Source organism: Erithacus rubecula (assembly GCF_903797595.1).
Source record: "Erithacus rubecula genome assembly, chromosome: 15".
Taxonomy (NCBI): Eukaryota; Metazoa; Chordata; class Aves; order Passeriformes; family Muscicapidae; genus Erithacus; species Erithacus rubecula.
In genome coordinates this window covers 455,394-482,513 of record NC_136667.1, presented here as the reverse complement: position 1 = coordinate 482,513, position 27,120 = coordinate 455,394, and the positions used below count along the sequence as shown (strand labels likewise).

The 27,120-nt window shown below is 52.3% G+C and overlaps 1 protein-coding gene across 3 annotated transcripts in view; it reads left to right on the top strand.

Moving 5' to 3' along the window:
* FGF13 (fibroblast growth factor 13) overlaps positions 1-27,120 on the top strand; it is a 145,175-nt gene that overhangs the window by 82,883 nt on the left and 35,172 nt on the right. For 2 of the 3 annotated variants that reach the window (XM_079318674.1, XM_079318676.1), the window contains one exon: positions 26,611-26,721. In XM_079318674.1, coding sequence (XP_079174800.1) covers positions 26,611-26,721 — 111 coding nt within the window. Of the gene's footprint in view, positions 1-23,476; positions 23,822-24,005; positions 24,767-26,610; positions 26,722-27,120 lie in introns of those variants that run through there. The other variant, XM_079318675.1, reaches the window with a different exon arrangement.

Genomic DNA, 27,120 nt, shown 5'->3' with positions numbered 1-27,120 from the left:
AGGTTTTTTGCCCACTGGTATCTGTTTACAGAATTTTCCTGCTGTGTACAACTTCTTTGATTTGTTTAGATGCTCAAAAAGCTCCAGGTTTTGTAGGACTGTGCTAAATATTTGCACATCTTGTTTCAAGACTGCCCTTGTCCTCCAGAAGAGGAGGAAAGCCCAGTCCAACACTGTCACCTTTCCAGTCTCCTGGGCTGGATGAACACTTAACTTTCAAGGGCACAGACCCTTGGAAATTTTATTTTTTATAATCTATAAATCAAGGTTTATAAGGAAAAACGTGCAAACCTAAACTCACACATCAGATTTCTCAAGGGACTTGTGAGGCTGCAGGTTCATTAGGAAGGAAACTTGTTAAAAGATTAAGTTGCAATACTTTGATTTAGGATGAGACTCCAGGGAAGGATCAAAACAGATCATTCATTACAGCTGATTTGCAGAGCAAATTCACAGAGTTCTGGGCTCATCCATGGTCCTTAAAAATCTAATGGCAACTGTAAGAATCTGGGTTAGGGTGGGGGGTCAGAGCCCACCTGTGCTCAGGTGTGGGGTCAGAGCCCACCTGTGCTCAGGTGTGGGCTCAGAGCTGCCCTCAGTGCTTCTGGCACTGAGACACAGCAAACCTTTGCTCTGTTCTGGAACAAAGCCATTTTAAATTGCATTTCAAGCAGGTGTCCGTTTTTATTTCTGCCCTTCCCCGTTTTACCCGTGGGTAGATGCAGTGGAGGGAGTGGCAGTCAGGAGGAAAACAGGAATCCTCTGAGGATGTTCCTGTGGAGTCTGAAGCAGCATCAGCCTTTCCCTGGTGTCTCCTCAGACCTGGCTCTTGTCTAGCCCAGAACCTGAGGGTTGTTCTCTGCAGGGTCACAGCTCTGCTCTCTGTGACTGCACCACCCAGCAGCAAGGAAATGGCCTTGTTAATCCAGTTAAAAAAGCAATAGGAAATTGGTTTATCAGGTCTCTGAAACAGCTGCATATGCTGGGATTGATCACTGAGAACCTTTAGCTGCAAGGAGATGATACAAGTTAGAGAAATGTGCATTAAATGCATTAAATTTGTGTTTCTGTAAATGGCTGATGGCAGAGAGGAACTTCAAAAGGAAGGGAAAAGAAAAATATGGAAACATTCAAGTTTGGCTGACAGAAGAAATATCACTTGAGCTGGTGTAGATTATTCAGATTGCAGTGCAGTGGCTTTTTGTCACCAAAAGTCTTGATTAATAGAATGAAAAGTAGGTTTTAGCTTTACAAACGGTGCTGAATTGAGAGTCAAGCAGATAATGAGCAACAATTTAATCTGATCCATGATGGGGATTAATTTTGAGTACCTGGGTTGCAGCAGGGCAGCACAGCTCAGTGCAGATGGGGGGCAGATAATGAGTTTCTGAGCAAAGCAGCCCAGAGTCAGTGAGTGCTCAGGTGCTGCAGGTGAGGCAGGGAAAGGAGAGGAATGTCCTGGGCAGCAGCAGAGACAGGGGGGTAACACACACAGGTGTCAGTTAAAATGGGATTTTCTGTCTGTTCCCAGGCCTGGGAGAGGATCCCAGCTCTGCAGTGTCAGGGCATTTCCAGCAATGCTCCTCTGCATTTCCCATTTCTGTGCCCCCAGAGTCCTGGGTACATCCTGGGCCCTGCAGCTGCTCCAGGGATCTGCAGCTTCCCTTCAGCAATAAAACATTCCAGGGGAGGACACAGAGGAGCAGTGCACTCACCTCTGGGGATGCTCCAGCTTTCCAAGGTAGCAATTTAATTAAAAAGACAAGTAATTAAAAAATGAGCATTAATTAAAAATCAATAGTTCAGAAATGTTCTCTTCCTCTGCTGTTAGCATCCCTCTGTCTGTGGTCTGACTGCAGAGCAGGACTCTGGAGTCTCTGAGAAATGGAAACTCCTGGAGCTGCCTCACCTTTTCTCACTGACCAGCTTTTTAAACAAATTTGTATTAAAATTACTAGTCAAAAAGTTAATTTAAGTAACAGAATATTCAGCTAAAGCCTCCTTGAACAGATTTGAGTGCAGTACTGAAAAAGAACTGTTATCTTTTCAGTTATACTTAGAGAGTGCAGATTTGAATTGCCAAAAGGACATTAAAATAGCTTGTGCAGTTCAAACCAGACTGAGTCAAACTGACAAAGCAGAAAATAAAAATAACACGAGGTAGAGATGCACTCGTGTGCTATATCATGTTAATGATTCTGTTTTCTAAAGCAGAAACAGCCCAGTGATATATGTTGTCTCCAAACACATGTATGTTTTATTAAAATAAATTAACATAGAAGTACAGCAGTGTGGGATGGGAGGGCACACAGAGACTCAGAACATCAGGCTTGTCCCACATCAGGGGTTTTTCACCCACTGTGAATTTGCACTGCTTGTCAAGGTTTCAGCTGCAGGTTGCACATCTGGCCTCAGTGCCCTTGTATGCATGGGCTGCACACAAACTGCAGCCCAGGAGGAAACTCCTGCAGAGATACTGCAAACATTCTGGAGATGACTGCTCTGGGCTGGGGCTGCTCAGGACAGCAGCAGCACAGGGAGCTGGGATGTGCTGCTTGGACCAAGAGCAGAGTGCTTGTGCTCCAGGGAGTCTGCGGGGTGCCATGGGCAGGCACAGAGGGGAGGGAAGGCACAGACAGCTGGAATGTTCTGTGCAGGCCAGGCTGAGGCTGGGGTCTGCTGGGGCAACTGCTGCTGGGGTGAAACCTCAACTCCTGATGGGGCAAAACCTCAACTCCTGCTGGGGCAGTTCCTCAATTCCTGCTGGGACAGTTCCTGCTGGGGCAGTTCCTTATGGGGTAAAACCTGAATTCTTGTTGGTGCAGTTCCTGCTGGGGCAGTTCCTGCTGGGCAAAACCTCAACTCCTGCTGGGGCAAAACCTCAATTCCTGCTGGGGCAGCTCCTGCTGGGGCAATTTCTGCTGGGGCAAAACCTCAACTCCTGCTGGGGCAATTCCTGCTGGGGCAAAACCTCAATTCCTGCTGGGCAAAACCTCAACTCCTGCTGGGGCAAAACCTCAACTCCTGCTGGGGCAAAACCTCAATTCCTGCTGGGGCAGCTCCTGATGGAGTAAAACCTCAATTCTTGTTGGTGCAGTTCCTGCTGGGGCAGTTCCTGCTGGGGCAGATTGTTCTGGGGCAGTTCCTCAATTCCTGCTGGGGCAGTTGTTCTGGAGCAAGCCTGAGCATGGCTCTGGTGCTCTGTGCTCCTCCAGGGCTGCTGCAGGTCCCCCTGCCTGTGCAGCCCCACTGCAGGTCCCTCCCAGGCTGCTCCCTGTCCTGCTGTGCTGTGCTCATTCCTTACATCTGCACTCTGTGTCTGTGCTCCCTGCCCAGAGATCCCTTCTGGCCAGCCTGTCAGCTTCCCCTGACAGCTGCTAAACAAGGATTTATCAACACGGCTCAAAGGAACCTTTCTGGCACTTGCAATCTGCAGCATTTCCAGGGAGAAGCTCTCCAGCTGCTTGCTGATGCAGACATGCAGCAGAGTCAGGGCAGATGGCCTCAGGAGGGTTTTGGTTCAGCATCTCTGGGAAGAGCAGAGCTGGGGCTGGCTGAGCTGAGAAAACCTGCCCTGGCTCATGTTTGGGGCCCTGGTTCATGTTTGGGGCCCTGGCTCATATTTGGGGCTCCTGCTGCTGCCCTGGCTCTGGGGATGCCAGGGGTTAATCTGGGGTTATCCCACAGCTCCTGCTGCTGGCAGTGAATGGGGCTGTGATTAAAATGAGTTGTTAATTCAGTTCCTCTCAGACTCCAACTCTGACACTATTTTAAGACTCTTCAGTCTGAGGCTGGGTGTCAGTTTTCTAAACTTTTATGCAAAGTTCATTTTTTTTTCTGTAAACACACAGTTAAATATAGTGAATTTGAGCTGGGTCTTCTGGAAACTGCAGTTCACGTGGGGATAGCTGGGGAGGTACTTGGGCTCTGCTGTCTGTGTCTCCATGGAAGTGCCAGTGATCAAAATATCTAGTTGTAGATTAATTGCAGCTAGCTTTTGGCAGGGATTCACATTCAGATGTTTCAGTATTTAAACCACTCTCATAGTATCAGATGGAGTTGGCAGAGAAGAGGAGGTATCTACTGAAAAATGCATATACTTTCCTTTTTAGTATTTATGGTAAGTGGGCTTCCATTTCTGCCTGGTGTGGTGTCTCCTTTATTTGGTGTTAATTCCTGATAGAAATAACCCTTGCAGAAAATTTCCTGGCTCTTGGATGTCATTCATGTCCCCTGCAGGTAGAAGAAGGTTGTGCTTGAAAATCCTGATTATTGTGGGTGTGTGTTGGGATGGGCACAGTGCAGGAGCTCAGAGCAGTGTGTGAAATAAGGAATAAATCTGTATTTCTGTTGTTTGCAGCCAGTCAGGGCCCTCACACCCAGTGCAGGTGCAGCCTCAGGTGATGTTCAGGTCCCTGCACAGCTCCAAGCTGTTATTCTGAATTTCCCCACCATTCCCAGGTTTGTGCACAGAAACATCCCCTTTGCTCCCCTGGGTTAAATCTGTGACCTGTGCAAAGTGCTGGGAGAAGTCTGCCCTGTAATACAGCACTAAGAAAGGCTGAGCCAAGGAAACAATAGTAAATATGCATCATATATTCTTGTATAAGAGCCAAATTTCACCCAAAATTAAATCAGCAGATAATTCAATTTGCCAAAAAAAGAAAAGTGTTTTTTTTTTTTTTTCATTAAATTCTTTTGCCTGTCCATGTTTTGGGATGTCTTAGGAACTGGTCCATCACACCTCTGTCACTCTGGGAGCTTCAAAGAGGCTGAAAAGAGGCAAGATACAGGGAAACTCAGCAAAACCACAAAATCCTTCCTGCTTCAGCTGAGAGCAGATCTGCATTTCTTCCAGTGGAGCGAATGGATTAATTGTGAGGCTGCAGCAGGCGAGGCAGAGCCGTGCAGAATGCCCCAGAGCTTTGTCTCCTGTAGTTTGTGTTTCCAGGCACAGTTTCAGTCAGTTCTTGGTGCAGGGGCAGTGATGTGTCAGTGTGATGCTGCTTTCCTGCTCATGTCTGCCCCATCCCTTTGCAGATGCAGTTTTTGGACCCCACTGTGCTCCCAGGTTTTGCATGTTACAAATATTGCAGTATTTGGGGATGGAGGTGCTCATGCCATCCCTTCCAGGCTGCAGTGTGCACCTGGAATACAGGTGCCTGCTCACCTGGGTGCCCAGAGGCTGCTGACAGCTGGAGGAGCTTTTATTGTGTGAAACTGAAACTTTCCTGGGCAGGAGGAGCTCTGGCCTGGCTTGGCTGGGGTGCAGGGGGCTGAGCAGGTGCAGGGACACCCTGGGCTGAACCTGGGTTCAGGTGTGTGCAGCTCTCACCTGTGCTGGGTTCAGGTGTGTGCAGCTCTCACCTGTGCTGTGCTCAGGTGTCCAGGTGTGTTCTGCTCTCACCTGTGCTGTGCTCAGGTGTGTTCTGCTCTCACCTGTGCTGGGTTCAGGTGTGTTCTGCTCTCACCTGTGCTGGGTTCAGGTGTCCAGGTGTGTTCTGCTCTCACCTGTGCTGTGCTCAGGTGTGTTCTGCTCTCACCTGTGCTGTGTTCAGGTGTTCAGGTGTGTTCTGCTCTCACTTGTGCTGTGCTCAGGTGTGTTCTGCTCCCACCTGTGCTGTGTTCAGGTGTTCAGGTGAGTTCTGCTCTCACCTGTGCTGTGCTCAGGTGTGTTCTGCTCTCACCTGTGCTGTGTTCAGGTGTTCAGGTGTGTTCTGCTCTCACCTGTGCTGTGCTCAGGTGTGTTCTGCTCTCACCTGTGCTGTGTTCAGGTGTCCAGGTGTGTGCTGCTCTCACCTATGCTGTGTTCAGGTGTCCAGGTGTGTTCTGCTCTCACCTGTGCTGTGTTCAGGTGTCCAGGTGTGTTCTGCTCTCACCTGTGCTGTGTTCAGGTGTCCAGGTGTGTTCTGCTCTCACCTGTGCTGTGCTCAGGTGTGTTCTGCTCTCACCTGTGCTGTGTTCAGGTGTCCAGGTGTGTGCTGCTCTCACCTGTGCTGGGTTCAGCCCAGCTCCAGTGTCTGTGTCCTGCAGAGCTGCTGCAGACTGGGGGTGGCTGCTGTGGTTGCATTTGGCTGTTGCAGCAGTGCAGCCCTCGCTGCAGCCTCTGGCTGTTTCCTTTATCCCCAGTGCAGTTGGCACTGCTGCTGTGGATGCTCATCTGTCCCTGAGGGGCCATGGGGGTACCCAGGGGCTTGCAGAGCAGTAGCCCTGTGGGAAGCTGTGTTCAGCACGTTTCCTGCAGGTTTAATTGCAGCCAGGGATGAAAACAGATGGATGGAAGAGCAGAGCAGAGCGTGGAGAGGAGCAGAGAGGAGATGTGCTGCTTCCTCCTGGCTCCCAGCTGACCTGGGCAGCTGCAGCCTGGTGCTTTTTTAAACAAGGGCTGCTCTGCACAGGAGCTGAAGCTGTTTAATGGCACAGAGTCATGGGAGTTTGAGTTTGAGCCAGGAACAGCACAGAAGGTTCACCCTGAGTGCAGGAGCCTGTGATGGATGGACCAGAAATGGGATTTTGGACAAACCTTTCCCCCTGGTCTCCTCTGGGATGTGCTTGTTCTGTGGGTGCAGAAAGGGCAGATGTTTCTGGCACCACCAGCCACAGATGTTTCACAGCTCTGGATTGGTCCCACAGCATTGCCTGGCCTGTTTCCCTCCATATCAGTTCATACCTAGGCCAGACTGGAAAGGGCAAAGGTGTTTCTTAGGAAATTGGGATGTTCCAAAATGTGATCCTATGCAGATGTGGAGCAATAATGCAAAAACCACAGAGTTCTTCAAGGGAATAATCCTAAACCTGGTCAGCTGGAGGCTGATGGTCTGAAGGTGAGGGTCAGGTGCTCAAAAGGCTTTTTAAAAAGATGGGAAATAGTGAAGAAAATGGATGCATTTGCTGATGGTAGGGCCACACTGATAATTTATCCATTTATCTCTGCCTGGGATTATTGTATTTACAGATTAGCAGAGTCCTGAAAGCCCCCAGTTTATTCACCTGCATTTTGCATAGAACTACAAAAGCACCATCATGCTAAAAGAGACAAATTATCCAGGTTAGGAACTCTGGGTTTTCTGAATTGATTTTTTCTTTGGCTCCAGAATAAGAAGTACAAGTGCAGTTCTTGAGGAATTTCCTGTTATCAGAGGAATGCTCAGTAGGAATAGCTGGAAAACAGCAGTGGTGATTTCACAGAGACTCCACTGAGATTTTGGTGGTACAGGTGTCACTGGGAAAAAATTATAGAATAGCCTCCTCTAGTGGTAAATGCTTTATTGAGATTTTTCTGAGTGCTCCAGTCATGGGAGTGTTTCACCTAATGAGGAAAGTAGGCCAAAATTTTGTCTGCAAAGTGAGTGGTGGCAGTTGTTTTGTCTGCTAGAGGTTTGTGCCTCTGCTTCTGGTGGGCACAGCAAACATCTCCAAGGACCAAAGGATTTCCTGAGCAGCCCTGGCAGGGGCAGGAGCCCTGCAGGCACCACGGTGCAAACTGCAGTTACTGCTGGCTGTGCCTGTCCTGCAGCTCTGCTGAAATGCTGAGAACAGAACCTGAAATAAACATCCTGTTAATGGAGTGCAGTGTCTGCAGGAGTCCTTGATCAGCCTGCACCAGTTCTGTCTCTGCTTTATTGTGTGCCAGAGCAGAGGGAATTTCAGCTGCAGGTATCAAAGCCTCTTTTTGCTCCTCTGGTTTCATCCTGTGTGTGCTGCAAGTCCTGGTTCCGAGACTGAGCTTCCCTTGGGCTCAGAAGTTTTCCTAAACGTGATAAACAATTAATAAATGAATTGTTGGGGCAGTTTCTGCCATTTTGGGAGTTTGCAGCTGTTCAGTTCCATAGGCTGGAGGATCAGGGTTCCGAGTTTCCCTCTCTGTAAGAGCTTTTCCGAGGTGAGCTGCAGGGAGCTGCAGGTGCCTGTTGCAGTGACCCAGAGATGCTCTGCCAGCTCAGGCTCCACCAGGTGGCAGATGGAGCCCAGAACAAAACTGCTGCACTGGCTTCCCTCTGCTTCCCTCGGGAAAGCACAGACTGGAACACTCCCTGCATCAGGGAACAGTTCCACTCATTCATGAGTTTCTTCCTGATTCCATTTGCATGGCAGGGTAGTGCAGTCAGGTCAACAAGAGAAGGAAATACGTACTTTCCCATACAAAACATAGGATATTTCCACTGATCTGGAACACAAAATTATAGAATTGGATTGAGTCGCTTTTCTTTGGGGCTAAAATCCATCATTCTGAATCACTTTATGAAAATGAAATGATGGCTGAGACAGCAGGAGTCTGTGCAGGGCTCCAGAGCTGCCAAGGGGTGCTGTGTCTGTCAGTCTGTCAGTCTGTCAGTCTGTCAGTCAGCAGCAGAGCTCTCTTTCTCCTCATTCCCTCCTGGCAGCAGCAGGAGCTCTCTGCTCTGTTTCCCTGTTTTCCTGTTGCTGGCTCAGCCCCAGTGTCAGCTGGAGCTGCTCTGGTCCCAGCAGCAAACTGGGGCTGGGCAGTTCTCCTGCCAGACTCACTCCTGGGGGATTCCTGTTGGGTTCCAGGGAGCCTGGGGCTCCACCACAGGTCCAGGCTCCTTGGGAAGGCAAAGGACTCGAGTTCCCACCCCTTCCTTGTCCTTCCCCCAGGTTTTTCATTGCCTGTGAGGCTGGGTGGCCCCTGGAGCATCCCTGGGGTCACTGGGCTGGCTGTGTCCCCCTGGCACCCCCAGCCTTGGCTCTGTGTGAGCAGAAACATCCCTGAGGTACCAACAGCTCCCAGCACAACCCCTGAGCCCAGCCCTGCTCCAGCTGCCACGGAAAATTCACTTGTCCCAGCCAGCAGCTCCTCCCCAGCACAGGAGAGTCTCTGGGGGCAGCTCGTGGCAAACAGCAGCTTGATTCCTATTGATGCACTGGAGAAGATAAAAAATGGCTGGTTGGATTGCAAATTCCACTTGCAGTCCTTCTGCTGCACTACAGAGTTGTTTATTTTGAGCTGTTTAACCCCCCAGCAGCAGAGGTGAGGGGGGAGCTGGGCTGGAGGGAGGGTCTCAGAGCTGAGTTCCCCAGTCCAGGTCAATCCCTGTGCTGAGGGACACGAGGGACAGACAGGGGCCAGAGCAAAGCAGAGCAGACAGGATCCTCCTCCCACTGACAAACAAACCCAGTTAATAGCAGGAACTAGAGGGTGATAAGGACTGGCTGAACCCGGTGTGTTTGCAATACACGGCTCCAATTACATTGTAAAACCTTAGGAACGATCTGAACCTGCTGAAGAGCAGGGAATGGTGGATTTTTAATGAGATCCGTGTCAGTTTTAGGGAGTTACCATCACAAGGTAACGGAGGCTTTGGGAATCTCCTGTTGCCAGTAGAACAAGAACTGCATTTCCAGGGGATTAACCTTGTTTGTAATTGCCTGGCAGTAAGCAAAGCCACTCTGGGCTTCTGCCTGCCAGGGCCGACAGAAAACCGATTGACTCAAGGTCAGGGCTGGGATCAATAAGCTCAGCAGACCATTAGCAATGCACTTGTCTCCATCCTTCCATGGGCCTTTTTTACTCCTTTGGTGGGAACAGTGCCATGCCCAAGGGGAGGGGTCTCAAAACCAACTTCATTTTTACCTCAGTGCAGCACTGTTCATCTCTGGCAACAATAATTAAGGATGTTTTTAATTGCACAGTGCAGTTGAATATCAGGATTATGCACAGCTTGATTGTGAGCAGTTGTGGCATAAGAAATAGGGAATGTTCTAAAACTGTGCAGTTCACAGCATGGTGTGTTTCTGTGTGCTCCATGTTGTCAATTGCAAATAAATAAGCAGTAATGTGAATTAGTAAACACTGAAATACTGTTTTGGGGAAATTATTTATTAGTGGTGAATTGGTGAGCTTCACCTTTCAGGCCTAGATCAGCATCAGCACAGGCTTTGGCTGCAGCATCTCACTTTAATAGCCAAGGGCCAGCATTGAGGGGTCTGAGCCTTGGAAATGTCACATTTCCAGTGACAGTGTGCAGGGATTTGGGAGCTGCCCTGGCAGACAGGTGAGTGTGTGCTGGTTGTGGGTGAGCAAAGTGAGCAGGAAAAACCAACCCAAACCAAATGAAACCAACCAAACCAAACCAACCAAACCAAATGAAACCAACCAACCCAAACCAAACCAACCAAACCAAATGAAACCAACCAAACCAAATGAAACCAACCAAACCAAACCAACCAAACCAAATGAAACCAACCAACCCAAACCAAACCAACCAAACCAAATGAAACCAACCAAATCAAATGAAATGACCCAAACCAAATGAAACCAACCAACCCAAACCAAACCAACCAAACCAAACCAACTGAAACCAACTAAGCCCAAGCCAAACAAAACAAACCAACTACACCAAACCAACCCAACCAAACCACCTAAGCCCAACCAAACCAAATGCAACGGACCAACCAAACCAAATGAAACCAACCAAGCCCAACAAAACCAAATGAAATGAACCAAACCAAGCCAAACAAACCACACCAAACCAAGCCAACCCAGCCAAGCTCAGGCTCAGCTGTACCTGTGTCTGGAGGGAGTGGTGGCCCTGGGAGAGTCAGCCTTTGCAAACAGCTCCTCTCTGTTTGGGATTTTGTGGTTTCACAATGAGCAAATCACACTTGGAGACAATATTTGACTTTGAAATCTGACTCTGTTTCTGAAGTGCCTAAATGTAATATTTTCCATAATGTGTGAGCATTTCTGTATTGAGGAGGGATGAGTTAAACAAAGTCTCAGTCTAGTTCAGCAGAGATGTAAATCCAGCCCTTGATGGACACAGCTGAAGTGTAACTGCAGCACATTCTGGAGCTCACTGCTTGCAGTACTGTGCATCTCTAAAAGCAAATCTCAGTGTTTTCCTCACTTCCCAAAACTGCACTGGGAGCTGCGGGTTTGGCTGACCCTGAATATCTGCAATATTTCTCACTCTGTCCAAATACCAAATGATGAACTCTCCTGAAAGGCAGTGACAAAGCTTAACAATTTCAAAAGGTAATTATTTCAGAATTGTTAGCTAGTTTAATCCTTGCAAGTGCTTTTGTGCTTGTGACATGTGTGCTACATCAATAATTCACCTTATTTAAAGTAGGGAGAAATGCTGGTGCGTCTTCAGCCTCATGGATGCTGTTGAGCTATTCCTGTTGTAAATTGCTTTTCAGAAAGGGCATCAAGTGAAGCAAGCACAGGCTCCTGTGGCTGGTGTGATGACTGCAGGATCCTGTTACAGCCTCTCTTTGTAATTCTAGGAGGCAGAAAACAAAATCTGACGCTGAGAAATAATAAGTTTAAGTAAATCATGTAGGAGAAACGTGCATTTATGTCCAAGAAATGGCGAGATGTTGCCAGAACAATGCAGCTCCATTATGAATCTTTAATGACTCTGAAAGTCATAATGGTCTGTCACTAATGCCCATTAATGATCTCTCTATACCACGAGTATGGCTTGATGTTTCTGGCCAGTACCTTAGAGAATACTTTAAATGTGCCTTAAACTTTCTCTGATCTGCTGCCCGTGGGCTGCTCCCAATGCAGACTGCAACTGCCTGGGCAGAGCAGCTTGTGAGGCACCATGGCTTTGGGCATCAGAAAGTCTTACTCAGGTAAGGTGGGTTTTAGATATATTTTTTTACAGGAAAAAATGAGAAGGGATTTCCTGGCAGCTAATCCTCTGTGCAGGTTATAAACTATATAATGAAATCAGGGGTTAGTATTTCTTTAATACTAAGAATGTGGTTGTTCTTTGACTTGGGGAATTTTCTTTAGTAACTCTCAGAAAATGCCATTTAAGAAGGAAAAGGTGTTACTGTCCATTCCTACTGACTGAGACTGTAAATAGGCTGAACATGCTCCTGAACTGGCAGGTTTGTCCTGATTGAATATGTGTTTCCCATGTCAAACAGGTTGATTTTATGGCCTTTTAAACATCTGTGCCATATATTTAGTTAATTTTGTACCAAAGCTTTTGTCAGGTATAAAGATTGATTTGGAGAAAAACCAAATGATTCCATTTCTTTTCTAATTGCCTTTCATCAGAGTACTGTGCTTAACCTTAACTGAAGGCAATCTTTTCATGGTGTTAGTGATGTAAAAACATTTACAATACAAAACCATCTTAATTTCTCTATTCTTTTGTCCAGGTTTTAGCTGAAGGCTTTTGATGGTGTAATTTAGTTTTCCTCAGTAACAAAAAATGGTGTTCTCTGCATGGGGTGCATGCAATGATGAGATTTCTGTAACAACCCAGCCCTGCAGCGTTGGAGGAGAGCAGAGCAGATCAGGGGCTTTGGGAAGTGCCCCAGTTCCAAACCTGCTCTGGTCAGCAGCACACAGCACTCTGCACTAACTGTGATACTGGCTGGGCTGTGCACTCTGCATTGCAAATAACAAACTTAATAATCACCCTTTATGACATTGCCTGGGGCATCCACTTTTCCTTTTCTCTTTAATCTGGTAAACCTGAGTGCAGGGGAGTGTGCAGTGCCAGGAGGGCACTCTGTGATGGTTTGGCATTTTCCAGGTGTGATCACCAGGACTGTTAACAGGGCTGTCAGCTAAGTGGGTTCTGTAGCTGGGGCTGAAGCATCGGGAGCCTTTGCTGTGGGTTGGGCTGTGGGGCTGGTGAATGGCCCCAGTGTGCAGCTGGTGCAGGCGGGGTGGGGGGATGGCACTGGGGTGGGGGATGTGCCCCTGTTTTGGGGATGTGTCCTTGTTTTGGGGATGTGTCCTTGTTTTGGGGATGGAGGATGCAGGGTGCAGGATGGAGGATGGAGATGCAGGGTGCAGCATGGAGATGCAGGATGCGGGATTCAGGCTGCAGGATGCAGGGTGGAGATGCAGGGTGCAGGATGGAGATGCAGGATTCAGGCTGCAGGATGCAGGGTGGAGATGCAGGGTGGAGATGCAGGATGCACGGTGCAGGGTTCAGAATGCAGGGGGATTTTGGATGCAGGATTCAGGGTGCAGGATAGAGATGCAGGATGGGATTCAGGCTGCGGGATGCAGGGTGGAGATGCAGGGTGCAGGATGCAGGGTGCAGGATGGAGGATGCAGGGTGCGGGATTTAGGATGCAGGATAGAGATGCAGGATGGGGTTCAGGCTGCGGAATGGAGATTCAGGATTCAGGATAGAGATGCAGGATGGGGTTCGGGCTGCGGGATGGAGATGCAGGGTGCGGGATGGTGATGCAGGGTGCGGGATGGTGTTTCAGGGTGCAGGATGGAGATGCAGGGTGGAGGTGCAGGGGGATTTTGGATGCAGGGTGCGGGATGGAGATGCAGGGTGCAGGATGGTGATGCAGGGTGGTGATGCAGGGTGCAGGATGGAGATGCAGGGTGCGGGATGGAGATGCAGGGTGCGGGATGGAGATGCAGGGTGCGGGATGGAGATGCAGGGTGCGGGATGGAGATGCAGGGTGCGGGATGGTGATGCAGGGTGCGGGATGGTGATGCAGGGTGCGGGATGGAGATGCAGGGTGCGGGATGGTGATGCAGGGTGCGGGATGGTGATGCAGGGTGCGGGATGGTGATGCAGGGTGCAGGATGGTGATGCAGGGTGCGGGATGGTGATGCAGGGTGCGGGATGGAGATGCAGGGTGCGGGATGGTGATGCAGGGTGCGGGATGGTGATGCAGGGTGCGGGATGGTGATGCAGGGTGCGGGATGGAGATGCAGGGTGCGGGATGGTGATGCAGGGTGCGGGATGGTGATGCAGGGTGCGGGATGGAGATGCAGGGTGCAGGATGGAGATGCAGGGTGCAGGATGGAGATGCAGGGTGCGGGATGGAGATGCAGGGTGCAGGATGGTGATGCAGGGTGCGGGATGGAGATGCAGGGTGTGGGATGGTGATGCAGGGTGCGGGATGGTGATGCAGGGTGGAGGATGCAGGGGGATTTTGGATGCAGGGTGCGGGATGGTGATGCAGGGTGCGGGATGGAGATGCAGGCTGCGGGATGGAGATGCAGGGTGCGGGATGGAGATGCAGGGTGCGGGATGGAGATGCAGGGTGCGGGATGGAGATGCAGGGTGCGGGATGGAGATGCAGGGTGCGGGATGGAGATGCAGGGTGGGTTCGGTTCCGGGCCGGGCACAGCGGCCGCCCCACAGCACCACGACCAGCGCCGGCTCCGGAGCCGCTCGGCAGCTCCAGCCCTGCCGGCACTCACCCGCTCCGGCTGCAGGTGTCCCCCTTGCTTCTCATTTCCCGCACTTTATTCCTTCCCAGACTTTCGGGACTGGAAATCTGTTCCGTTGTTGGGTTTGTAGCTGTTTACAAATTCAGGTTTTGCTGCCTACATCCTGTACAGGAAACTCTGCGTTTTGCTGAAAGCTTCCTGGAAGGCTGTACATCCGAATTTTTTTAAGTAGGCTAAAATTTATGGCAGTAGTGGTTTAAAAATATAGTCACTGAATAAGATGTTTCATGTATTGGGGGAAAAAAGAAAGGACTGAGGGAGGTGAAGGTTTCTTGCATCATTGACAGCTGCCCTGTGATTCCCTGTTTGTGCAGCTCAGCCTTTTTGTGACATTTTGGGCTTGCTTGCATTTGTGAGTCAGGAAGAAGAAAGGCAGAAGATAAATGCCTACACTTGTGTCTGTATGAATATATGCCCAGAGAACTCTTACAGTCCAGCAGGTTTATTTCTGTGCCTGGCAATCTAAATCTGCTCCTTGTCCCTTCCCAGCACAAGCTCCCAAGCCTGGGAATGTTGTGTTGTGGATAAAGCTGAAGTAAGTTTATTTGTGTGTAAACAAGGTCAGGATTACCTCAGCTGAAGGATAAGGACATGGAGACACTGATGGGTTTAGTGGCTACTTCTCATCAGAGCGTGTTGTAGTTTTTAATGAAACAAGGAAAGAAGTCTGGTTGGAACAGGTGGAGACTGAGAGTGATAAACAGGGGCTGGGGGCTGCAGGGAGAGGACAGAAATCCCAATTTCCATCACCTGTGTGCCTGTGGCTGTGTTAAATCCAGCCCAGCTGCTGCCAGGGCCACAGTGTGGGCTGGCAGTCGGATTTGACATCGTGGTGCCATCATTGTGCAGCTCAGGCTCCTCCCGAGGTGTTTTGGGCAGAAATTGCCAGGCTGGGACAGGTACACAGGTACACAAGGATCCAGGTACACAGGTACACAGGGACACAGGGACTCAGGTACACAGGGACTCAGGGATCCAGGTACACAGGTACACAGGGACACAGGTACACAGGGACTCAGGTACACAGGCACACAGGGACTCGGGTACACAGGCACACAGGGATCCAGGTACACAGGGATCCAGGTACACAGGTACACAGGGACACAGGTACACAGGCACACAGGGACTCGGGTACACAGGCACACAGGGATCCAGGTACACAGGGACACAGGTACACAGGGACTCAGGTACACAGGGACTCAGGTACACAGGCACACAGGGATCCAGGTACACAGGTACACAGGGACACAGGTACACAGGGACTCAGGTACACAGGGACTCAGGTACACAGGCACACAGGGATCCAGGTACACAGGGACTCAGGGATCCAGGTACACAGGTACACAGGCACACAGGGACTCAGGTACACAGGCACACAGGGACACAGGTACACAGGGACACAGGTACACAGGGACTCAGGTACACAGGGACTCAGGTACACAGGCACACAGGGATCCAGGTACACAGGGACACGGACTCAGGTACACAGGGACCCAGGTACACAGGTACACAGGGACACAGGTACACAGGGACTCAGGTACACAGGGACTCAGGTACACAGGCACACAGGGATCCAGGTACACAGGGACACGGACTCAGGTACACAGGGACCCAGGTACACAGGTACACAGGGACACAGGTACACAGGGACTCAGGTACACAGGCACACAGGTACACAGGGACTCAGGTACACAGGGACTCAGGTACACAGGGACACAGGGACTCAGCCTGTGCCAGCAAATGTGGCCCTGCTGGGGCTGGGCTGGGCTGAGGATCAGCAGGCTGAGCTTGGGCAGCTCCCTGTCTCTGATTTCTGAGCCTTCTTCTCTGCATAGCAACAGAACCTTTTTCAGCTTTCTGATGAGGTCCCCAGAAATGTTCCCAGCCAGTAATGCCAATATTGGGAGCAGCAGCAGATGTTCTGCCATTAGCTTCCTTCTCTGAATTGACTTCTCTGAATTTCTTCTAATTTGCTTATGTGAAATTTGCATACATGTTTTTTTTCTAGTCTCCAGACTTATTTAAACCCCACAGAGCAGGTGCTGGCCTGTTCCTGTTTCTGGCCAGTATTTTTCATGGTGTTGCTTGTGAAAACAGGGTATCTAGCCCATGGCAATGAGTTCCCTTCTGTTTGCTCGTGCTGCACTGCACTTTTCAATCCAAAGTCCCTGTGTGATTTGGAGATGTCACCTTTGTTCTGCTGCTGCCAGCAGCAGCTCCTGTCATGAGGATAATTCCTGCAGGGCCCCTTGGGTGTGGGAAGTGTGCCTGAGCCACTGCCTGGGCTGGGTTTATCTCCCCATGTGTGAGTGAGCACTGCCAGAAGCAAGGCCCTGGGCTGCTCTGACCTTCATTAAGTGATTACTTAATTTTGGTGGTGGTGAGCATTACTTGTCATCATGAGGTACAGCCTGAATCACTGCAACAAGTTGAGTAAAGCAGAGCTGCTGTTCCTTCAGATGGAGAATAATGGTGTTCTTTGCATGGCAATGAGCTGCCATCTGGAGTTGTCTTTCTCTTCTTTCTGGAGTGTTCAGCCCAGGCAGCTGCTCAGATGAGCTGAGATAAACCTGATTTTCACACCACACCCCTGTTCAGGCCATGGCTGTGCCATGGGGAGTGGGCCAGGATGGAGGCTCAGGGCTCCTTTGCCAGTCCTCAAGGATGTTCCTCCCTTTGCTGGCAGAGGCTGGGACCAGCGTTGTGTTTGGGTGAACTGGTTCCAGTCCGTGCCAGTGAGTGAGCCAGGGTGACTGGCACAGCTCCAGCATCCCTGAGCAGTGCAGGGTCTGACTCCAGCTCTGCTTCCCTCCAGGACACAGCCCAGGGTTCTTCCTCAGATGGTCACCTCCTTTGTGACCAGCTCTGCTCACTTGTGGTGCCATGACCTTGGCACTGGGTGCAAGTCTCACAAACCAGTGCCAGGCCCTTCTCACCCCAGCCCAGGCAATTTGTTTTCCCCATTAGGGACCATTAATGAGTCTTAGCTCGTTAACACCGCAGTGGGAGCTGCCAGGCTCCATGGGCTCTAGCTGTGAGGAGCTGGGAGTTCTGGGCTGCAGGAGGAAGGAGCAGAGCTCTCAGAGCTCCAACTCACTGGAGACCCACTGAGTCTGTTTTTATGGAGCTGTTGACAAAGGATGAGCCATCAGATCTGTGAAAAGGTGGGAAAAGATCTTATTTGAGTAACGTGGCAATTTCCAGACAACTTGCCTTGGCTCTGTGAAGGACTTTTTACAGGGTTTTGTCATGTGTGAAGTGGCTTTATTGAAGTTTGACAGTGGCATCCAGCCCACACTTGTGGCGTGTCCCATGCTGAGATGAGAATATTTCAGGGACCCAAAGCTGTCATTTGCAAAGGCAGATCCTGCTGGTGTGGGAGGGCTTGGCTGTGCTGCCACTGGAGTCACTCAGTCCCTGCTCCATCCCTGGAGCCCATCCTGTGCTGGCCCAGGCACTGGGATAACTGGGATAACTGGGATAACCCATTCCCATTCTGCAGAGCTGCTCTCCCTGTTTGTTCTGTTTGCTCTGTGACCTTTCCCAGCTGACTGATCTCTTGTGCAACACACAGATGAGCTTCTGTGCTTGACATTTTGGGTTGACTGAATATGAATTAACCTAGGCAAAAATATTTCTACTTTTCTGTCTTCAAACAATGCCCTCCTTTTCCAAAAATGGCTGCACTGCCAGGTGACATCAAACCCAGTTTTTACTGATACAGTGCAAAGGAATTGGAATCCACAGCTGGGAGAAGGCAGAACTGGGATTTCTCTGTGTTTTCTGTGAGAATCTGAGAGGAAACTGGTGATTTTTGTATGAGGTGTTGTGGGCATTCAGCAGGCCATGTAAGTCATGAAGAGACCCAGGTTCTTGAAGAGCTTGCCCTGGCAAAGTTGAGTAGATACAAGGAGAGAATGGGCTTAGACTGTGAGAACCTTTGTGCTGCATCAGCTGCACAAACATTTTAATGTCTCAGTGCTCCTAGAGAGATGTCTCAGGTGCTGAAGTCAGGGTGTGTTCCTGTGCTTTGCACAGTTCTGGCACATCCAGAGCTGTGCTGGGGTCTCTCCTGGGGTTGGGTGTGTGATTCTGTACCCTGAGAAGACAAAAATAAACCAATCACCTCCTCTGAGGAAGAACTGAACTTATGGGGAGTTTAGTGCCATGTCTACACTGGTGTCACAGGGATCTATCTTTGTTTTTCCTGTTTCAGAGCAAGGCTGCCCAGTGCACTCCTGCAAAAAAACCATGTTTTTATGGTAGTGACACACACAGGAACATCCACATCACTATTTACAAGTGTCCTCTTGCTCTCCACATACAATCCTTCTGTTTGCAGCTGCTGGTTGTAGCCATTCTTTGCTGCTGATTTTCAGGTAGCTCAGTCAATCTGTTACCAAAATCTCCTCAACCTGAGCTCTTGGGCTGGAGCTGATGGAAGCTCAGCTTCCCCTGACAAACAGCAGCTTTCATCTTGGCCTCAGCACAGAGCCAGGCTGGCTCTGTTCCAGCTGGGGTGGCAAACCAGCTCTGGGGTGCAGGGGGGCAGCTCAGCAGATTTGGGGTTCAGGGGGGCAGCACAGCAGGGTTTGGGGTGCGAGAGGGGCAGCTCAGCAGGTTTGAGGTGCAGGGGGGCAGCTCAGCAGGTTTTGAGGTGCAGCTCAGGAGGTTTTGGGGTGCAGCTCAGCAGGTTTGGGGTGCAGCTCAGCAGGTTTTGGGGTGCAGGGGGGGCAGCTCAGCAGGGTTTGGGGTGCAGGGGTCATCAGAGCAGGGTTTGGGGTGCAGGGGGGCAGCTCAGCAGGTTTGGGGTGCAGCTCAGCAGGTTTGGGGTGCAGCTCAGCAGGTTTGATGTGCAGGGGCAGCTCAGCAGGTTTTGGGGTGCAGGGCCAGCAGAGCAGGGTTTGGGGTGCAGCTCAGCAGGTTTGGGGTGCAGCTCAGTAGGTTTGGGGTGCAGGGGTCAGCAGAGCAGGGTTTGGGGTGCAGGGGTGCAGCTCAGCAGGTTTTGGGGTGCAGCTCAGCAGGTTTGGGGTGCAGGGGCAGCTCAGCAGGTTTGGGGTGCAGGGGCAGCTCAGGAGGTTTCGGGGTGCAGCTCAGCAGGTTTTGGGGTGCAGCTCAGCAGGTTTTAGGGTGCGGGGGGGCAGCTCAGCAGGTTTTGGGGTGCAGCTCAGCAGGTTTGGGGTGCAGGGGCAGCTCAGGAGGTTTTGGGGTGCAGCTCAGCAGGTTTGGGGTGCAGGGCCAGCAGAGCCCCTGCCCTGCTGCTGAGCCCAGCCTGGGCTGGCTGTGCAGGAAGGGCTGAGTCATTTGCAGGGATGTTTCACAGGCGCGGTGATGCAGGACTGGGCTCTGAGCAGCTCTGCTTCCTGGTGAATTGTAATTCTGTTTACTTGGGAGAGCAAAAACCACCGGGGCCTCAGTGCTGCTGTGTCATCCCTGACTGGAGAGTCTTGTTTGTCTCATCCTGAAAAGAGAGACCAGATCCTGGTGCAGCTTTTCAGAAAAGAATGCTCTACTTTTGGAGAGTGTAGGCAGTGGAAATTGTGCATAGGTTTGATGTTTGAAGCTTTTTTTCCTACTTTTTCTGTAACAGCAAGAAAAAAGAGCCTCAGGAGGGATTCCTGACACCCAGTGCCAGGCTGAGGTGTCTTTTTTTTTTTTTTTTTTTTTTTTTTTTTTTTTGTCCCACCAAAGCAGCTTCAAGCTTGTAACTGTAGAGGAGTGGTTTGGGTTTAAGATGGACTGAGTGGGGCTTGGACCTGGCTTGGGGTTTTTTTTATTCTGGTCTGATTTTGATGCAGCATTTCTTTTGCCCAAACACTGTTAGTTTATATAGGGCTGCTATAAATCTTTTACTACTTTTATATAGGAAACAACTGAGAATGCAGTTTGTTCTGAGGATGGGGTGTTGTGTCCCAGGGTGCTGGAGTCAGTTCTAGTTCATGGGGATTGCTGCTGCTTCCCAGGGCTCAGAGCAGTGTGGGGCCCTGGGGTCACACCTGGGGAAGGATCCCTCTGCTCAGGGCTGCCCTGGCCATGCTGCACAGTGGCTCTGTCTGTCTGTCTGTCTGTCCTGGAGCTGCTCCCGTGGCACTCGGCTCTGCTGCTGCCTTGGTGTTCTTCACCTGCTCTCAATTTTGGTTTTGTTCAGCATGAGATGAAGGATGCTCAGGGATGAAGTACTCAGGATAGATTCAAACTCAGTTTTGTTTTGTTCAGCATGGGATGGGATGGGACTGACTGTAAATCTCCAGTGCTCAGGGTAGATTCAAACCCAGTTTTGTTCTGTTCAGCATGGGATGGGACTGACAGTAAATCTCCAGTGCTCAGGGTAGATTCAAACCCAGAGCAGTCAGTCTGGGACCTGCACAGCACAGATGGCTCAGGGATGAGGGAAAAGCAGAACTTTGGCTCTTTCCCTGGCAGAGGCAGCCCTGCCTGCACTTGGGATGGTGATGGGGCTCTGCTCTGTGCAGGACAAGCTCCTGCTCTGGAAACCTGCCCTGCCTCAGTCCCAGGGCCACTCCTGCCTTGGCTGCCACTGCAGCCTCTGCTGCTGCCCAAGGGTCAAGCACATTTTAATGAGCAGAATCATGGAAATCATCATCAGCAAACACTCAGCACATGACTGGGAGGGAAAGCCATAAATCCAGAGTGGGTGAGATCTTTGCTCAAGGCAGGGATTGCTTGTGGTCAGATGGAGCTGCAGGGAGGTCAGGGCAGTGTCTGTGGCAGGGGCTGCACAAGTGGCCCATGCTGGATTCTGGACTGGATGGCACTGGCACTTAACCCTTTGGCTTTAGTGGGCCCATGCAACAATCATAAACAGAGAGACACAATCTGTGTTCAGGGAATGTCTTCTATGTTCAAAAGTCACTTGGAATGTAATTTTATTTTATTTTACCTTCTCAGCGTGGTGGGGAGTGAGCAGCTCTTGCTTTTCAAAGAAAATAAAGCTGTTCCTTGAGATTTTGGTATCTGGAACACTGAAGCAGTCCAAAGGCTGGTCCTGTACCAAAGACGTTTTCCCAACAGGATCTTCATTTCCATGTGCCATTTATAGTAAATGGAGGCATGTTTGTAGGAGTGCCAATAGAGGAAGAGGTTGCTCATGCAAAAAAAAACTGGAGGACTGTTTTTTGGAACTTAAATCTAATTATGCATATATGCTATTTTTGTTCTTCTCTTTAGTTATCTGTCAAGGAACATTTGTGCAAATGAATTTTCATTATGGATTTTAAGCATGCAGGCTGGAATGCTGGCAGGAAGATATCCCAAATATTGCCTTTATATATTGCTTTTCCCTGGGGTTTTCAAGGTTAGCTGGGTTCTGAGTTCTGGTTAGTCTCTGTGAAAATGCAACGCCTTGTGACCTTGTAGGACAGATCACAATGAGGCAGCTTCACTTTGATCTGAAGATCAAACACTGCTTTCCAAATTGGGAATGTGCATAAAGCAATGGGTGAGTCTCAGGAAGGAGACCAAGTCTCACTCCTGAGTGCATTGGGAGGGGAAGGATGGCAAATCCATCCGTTCCCAGTGAGCTGAGGGGACGAGTTACTGCTAATAATACCCAAGTGCTGTGGGCTGGGCTGGGTTCCACATCTTGTGTGGACTGGCACATGAGGGTAGTGGTGGAACTTGTGAATTGCAGCTATTTTTACCCTGCTGTAAACTGAAATGGGGAATTAGGAGTATTTGTTCAACGTGTTGTGTGCATGGGCTGCCTCACACACCGTGAGTGTAGGTGTGGTGTGCACTGGGGGCACTACTGGGGACAGTGCTGGGGGCACTGGGGGCACTGGGGGCACTACTGGGGACAGTGCTGGGGGCACTGGGGGCATTACTGGGGGCACTGGGGTGCCAGGCTCACACTCACTGGGACACGCTGTCCCTGCAGTGACACAGGGGACAACAGGGTGGGCACTTTCTGTCACACTCAGGATGGGCACTCTCTGTCACTGGGACTGGCCAGTGCCCAGCTCCAGCAGGGCAGGCATTATTCCAGGCAGAGGGAATTCCCAGTGCTGTGAGCTGTGTGCAGCCTGTGGTGCTGCAGAGTGACAGCAAAGCTCCTCTGAGCTGGACTGGGAAGGTGTTGGGGTCCAGGGCTCAGCCCAGTGTGTGACCTGGGCCAGGACAGCACCAGGGCTGGCTGGGGACACCTGGGGCAGAGGAGGAAGGGGCAGACACCCTCAGGAGCCTGGCCAGGGTGGGGGCACACCAGGAGCTGTGCTGTGCCCCCAGCCCACCCATCCCAGTGTCTGCGGGTCCAGGAGGGCTGGCCGGGGGTTCAGCTGCCAGCCCGGTGACACTCGGTGACACTCGGTGACAGCAGCCTGTTGCCATCATAGTCCCGTCCCTTCCCTGTGTCCCTGTCCCGTGTCCCGTGTCCCTGTCCCGTGTCCCTGTCCCGTGTCCCGTGTCCCCTGTCCCTGTCCCGTGTCCCGTGTCCCCTGTCCCTGTCCCCTCTCCTGGATGTGTGCGGGGCTCGGTGCCACCGCAGGGCACTGAGCGGTGCCAGGCTCTGCCCAGCAAGGCTCTGCTGCCCTGGTGCCACCGAGCTGGGGGAGTAAACCCGGCTGGAGGAGACAAACGGGAGAACGCGACAACGACAAGAATTGCTCTGGGGATTTCCTGCAAAAGTGGGGCTGAGAGCGGGCGGTGGAAAGGAGCGGAGAGAGGGGCAAAAAACCTCCGAGAAATGCGTGAGGCGGAGAGGGGACATCGTGCAGGGATGAGGGGACAGACCCTGCGGGGATGAGGGGACATCGTGCAGGGATGAGGGGACACGGTGCAGGGATGAGGGGACAGACCCTGCAGGGATGGGGGGACGCCGTGCAGGGATGAGGGGACAGACCCTGCGGGGATGAGGGGACACGGTGCAGGGATGAGGGACACCCTGCGGGGATGAGGGGAAGGCCGGGGGGAGCCGTGGCTGCAGAGCCCAGGTGTGCTGGCTGCGCGGCCAGCGGGGCTGTTTGCTCACCGCAGTCACGTCTGTTTGGGTGTCTGCGCTCCCGGGAGGCGGCTCCGAGCGCCGCAGGTACCCCCTGCCCTGGCACCCCCTCCCGTGGTACCCCCTGCCCTGGTACCCGCTCCCCTGAGCATCTTCTGTCCTGCTACCGCCGCACCTGAGCATCCCCTGCCCTGGCACCGCCGCACCTGAGCATCCCCTGCCCTGGTACCCGCTCCCCTGAGCATCCTCTGCCCTGGCACCGCCGCACCTGAGCATCCTCCCCCGGGGCCGCTCCCCTGCCCGCCCCGAGCCCCCTCCCCGCCGTGGCCCCGCAGCGCCGGGCAGGGCTCGCCGCTCTCCGCTCGCCGCTCGCCGCTCGCCGTTCTCTCCCCGCCGTTCGCCGCCGCGCCTGGAGAAGAGCGGGAGGAGGAGGAGGAGGAGGAGAAGGAGGAGGCACAGAGGAGGAGGAGGAGGCGGTGATCAGGGTTTGCTGCGTCGTCTCATCTCTGTACCCAGCGCACGGCTCGTGGGGAGTGCGCGGTGCCTGCATCGCTGCCGGAGGGACCCTGCTGCTGCTGCTGCTCCTCCTGCTCCTCCTGCTCCTCCTGCCGCAGCCCCGGCTCGGAGCCGCTCGTTCACCTGCTGGAAACGCTGCGGAGAGCCGAGCTGCCGGGCAGGGCTGCGCTCACCTGGCGGAGCCTCGCCCAGGCCGGACAGAGCTGCGCTCACCTGGCAGGGCTGCGCTCACCTGGCACAGCCTCCCCCGGCCGGACAGAGCTGTTCTCACCTGGCAGGGCTGCGCTCACCTGGCAGGGCTGCGCTCATCTGGAACAGCCCCCCCAGGCCGGACAGAGCTGCGCTCACCTGGCACAGCCTCCCCCGGCCGGGCGCTGCACCGAGCCCAGCGCCTCCAGCACTGCGGGCTCCTCCTGCGAGAGGAGGGGAAGGATCCACAGAGCCTGCAGGACTGCCCTGCTGGAGTCTAACAGGTGTTCGCTGGGATTTCCATGGGGAGGGCACGGGCGGGGAGACAAGTTCCGTGCAGAAGTCGGGGCTAGGAGCGATGCGATGAGCCTGCGGCGAGCGGAGGCGCCGTGTCTGCGAGCGAGCAGCCCGGAGCGTGTCCTGCCTGCGATCCGCATAGACACGCTGCCCTGCGCCTGCAAGCCGCCCCCTGCGAGAGGCCGGGAGGAGTAAGAAAGCGCCGGGAAGGCAGAAGGGGAAGATCCGAGGAGAAAAGCGCCGGAGCTCCGTGCGGAGCGGGGCTGCGCGCCCGTCCCGCGGCGGGCGGTGCTGGCCCGGGCCGGCCTGGCCCGAGTGTCCCCAGGCTCGGGGGCAGCCAGCAGGGTCCCCGGGCTCGGGGGCGCCCAGCAGCATGCTGGCCCCCGCCGGCCAGCGGCCCCGCCGTGCCTGAGCCGTGGCGGCCATGGCCGCTGCCATCGCCAGCTCCCTGATCCGCCAGAAGAGACAGGCCAGGGAGCGGGAGAAGTCCAACGCCTGCAAGTGTGTCAGCAGCCCCAGCAAGAGCAAGGGCAGCTGCGACAAGAACAAGCTCAATGTCTTCTCCAGGGTCAAACTCTTTGGCTCCAAGAAAAGGAGAAGGAGGCGACCAGGTTGGCGGGGGTTGTGTCTTTGGGGGTGGGTTGGGGTGATGGGATGGGGTGGGATGTGATGGAAGCTGGGGTGTGTGTCAGTGTGGGGAAGGGATGGTGTCTCCGTGCTCCTGCAGAGGCCCTGGCAATACCTGAGCTGGTTGGATTCAGGCTCCAGCTGTTGAGACCTACAGGTGTTGCCAGCTGTGGTTTGTGTGGCCTGGCTGACCCGGGCACCCCATGGCAGTCCTGTCCCCTGTCCTGTTCTGGTCTGTCTGGGAGCAGGCAGTGCTGTCTGTGCCTCAGTGCACACCTGTGTCAGCCAGGTCCCTGTACCTGTCTGTCCCTGTCACACACATGCACAAGGCTGTTTGTGGGGAGATGCCAGCGGGAAGGTCCCCTCACACTCATTTTTCTCAGCTGTATTTGAAATAACTCTGTGCTCTGGAGATCAGGTTTTCATGTCCTGCTTCACAGCGTGCCCGTGCCACGCTTTATCCTGTTTGCAGGTTGCTCCGTGCTTTGTGGCACTGCCAGAGCTCTGCTGGGCGCCCTGTGCCTTTCTAGGAATGCCCAGCTGCAGCTGCCCCGGGCACGGGTCTGTCTGCTCCCAGGGCAGCATCAGCCCGAGGAACTCGCCCCCTGCCCCGGGGGGCGATTGTGCGTGGGAGGAACAAACCCCTCCGGCAGTGCTGCCGCGCTTCCCCCGCTCTGCCTCTGCCTTGCTCCCAGTTTGCCGCAGCTTTGCCATGGGCCGGGCTGGGATGATCTCTGCTCAGAGGAGTTGGTCGATAAGAGCTGTGTGTGCGTCAGGACTCCTACCGAAGTTGCTGCTAAGCTCTGCTGCCCCGGTGCCGGCTGCTGGAGGCGCTGCCCAGCCCTGCTGGAGTGCAGAGCCCGGTGCCCTGGCTGCAGGACCCCAGCCCCAGGGACACAGCTCATCCCAGAGCCCTGCCCTGGGCAGGCAGGGCTGTGCATCAGCTGCAGGGGCAGCCAGAGCTGAGTGTGGCACAGTGCAGATGGCATTGGCATGCAGGGGACGTAGAGCTGGCTCGCAGTCACTGCTGCTGCTTCAGCCAGACGTGCTGAGTGGCACTCTGACAGCAGCCCTGCTGCTGTGTGCCCTGTGGTCTGGGCTGATATGGAGCTGTGTGAGACACTTCCCTTTCTAGCTGTGAAGCTGGGGATGGAAAAAAGAGATCTGTCCAAACTATGCATTGTTTTGATCTTCCTTCTTCAAGCTGATGAGGTAATTACCTCAGCCCTTATGGTAATATTTATTTTGCAGCTCCACACATTGCTGCATTTCAGGGTTTCCCTCTCCATTTTCCATATGTTCATTGAGTAATTTATCTCTCTGGATGCTCTGTGCTCTTTGGAGCAGCGAGGAATGGGGCTTTGTTTATTGGAGCTGCAGCAGTTCCTGTGCTAAACGTTTGCTGCTGTGTATTCAGGCTCTCTGCTGTCACTGTGGCTCCTATTAATGCTGTTGAAATAGTCTCCTTTTTCCTCTCCATCTGAGGACTCACACCTTGTTCAAAGACTGACTATATTCTTAGCCAGCTCGTTTTTAATCTGCACTGAGATAGAGCTGGGCTGCTGGAACCTGCATTCACTGGAAGGAGATTTCCCTGTGCTGCTCACGTTGCAATGGAAAGTGGCATTTAATCATTTTGGCAGTTGATTTCATAGACATAAAGGTGATCTCAGCCTAAGTGGAAAGTGTTGCCAGGCTGGTAGCCCTGCTTTTGTTCGGGTCCTTTTCTTACCTCAGCCTTGGGAAGAACCCTGAAGATTTGTTTTCCACGTCCTGCTCCCAGCACACCAGGATTTCCCACATTAATCTCCCTGTTGTTTTTTTGCAGAGCCTCAGCTTAAAGGAATAGTAACAAAGCTGTACAGCAGGCAAGGATACCACTTGCAGCTGCAAGCAGATGGAACAATTGATGGAACAAAAGAGGAGGACAGTAGCTACAGTAAGTGACACGAGCATCAGTGGTGTGTGTGGCTGGGTCTGGGGGAACACTGGGAGAAATCCTCCCAGGAATAATGAACTCGGGGAGGCAATGATGACACATGTGACAAACAAAGCAAATGTTATCTCCATGGTAATCCAGAGAAGTTCATTGCTGTCCTTTGGATTTTATTAGATTTTTTTTTTCGGCAGGGAAAATTTGCTCGCCTACTCAGAGCCTGAAATAGAAAAATGCAATCTCCACTCTCACAGGGGCTCATTCCATAGCACCCTGCTCTTCCACAGCCTGGGACTCCAGCAGCATTTGCCACTTCACTTTTCATATTTATTACCTCTTCTAAATTGGACCATCAACTTCCAGCCAGCTTTTCTGGGGATTTTTACTTGTTGTTTTTGATTG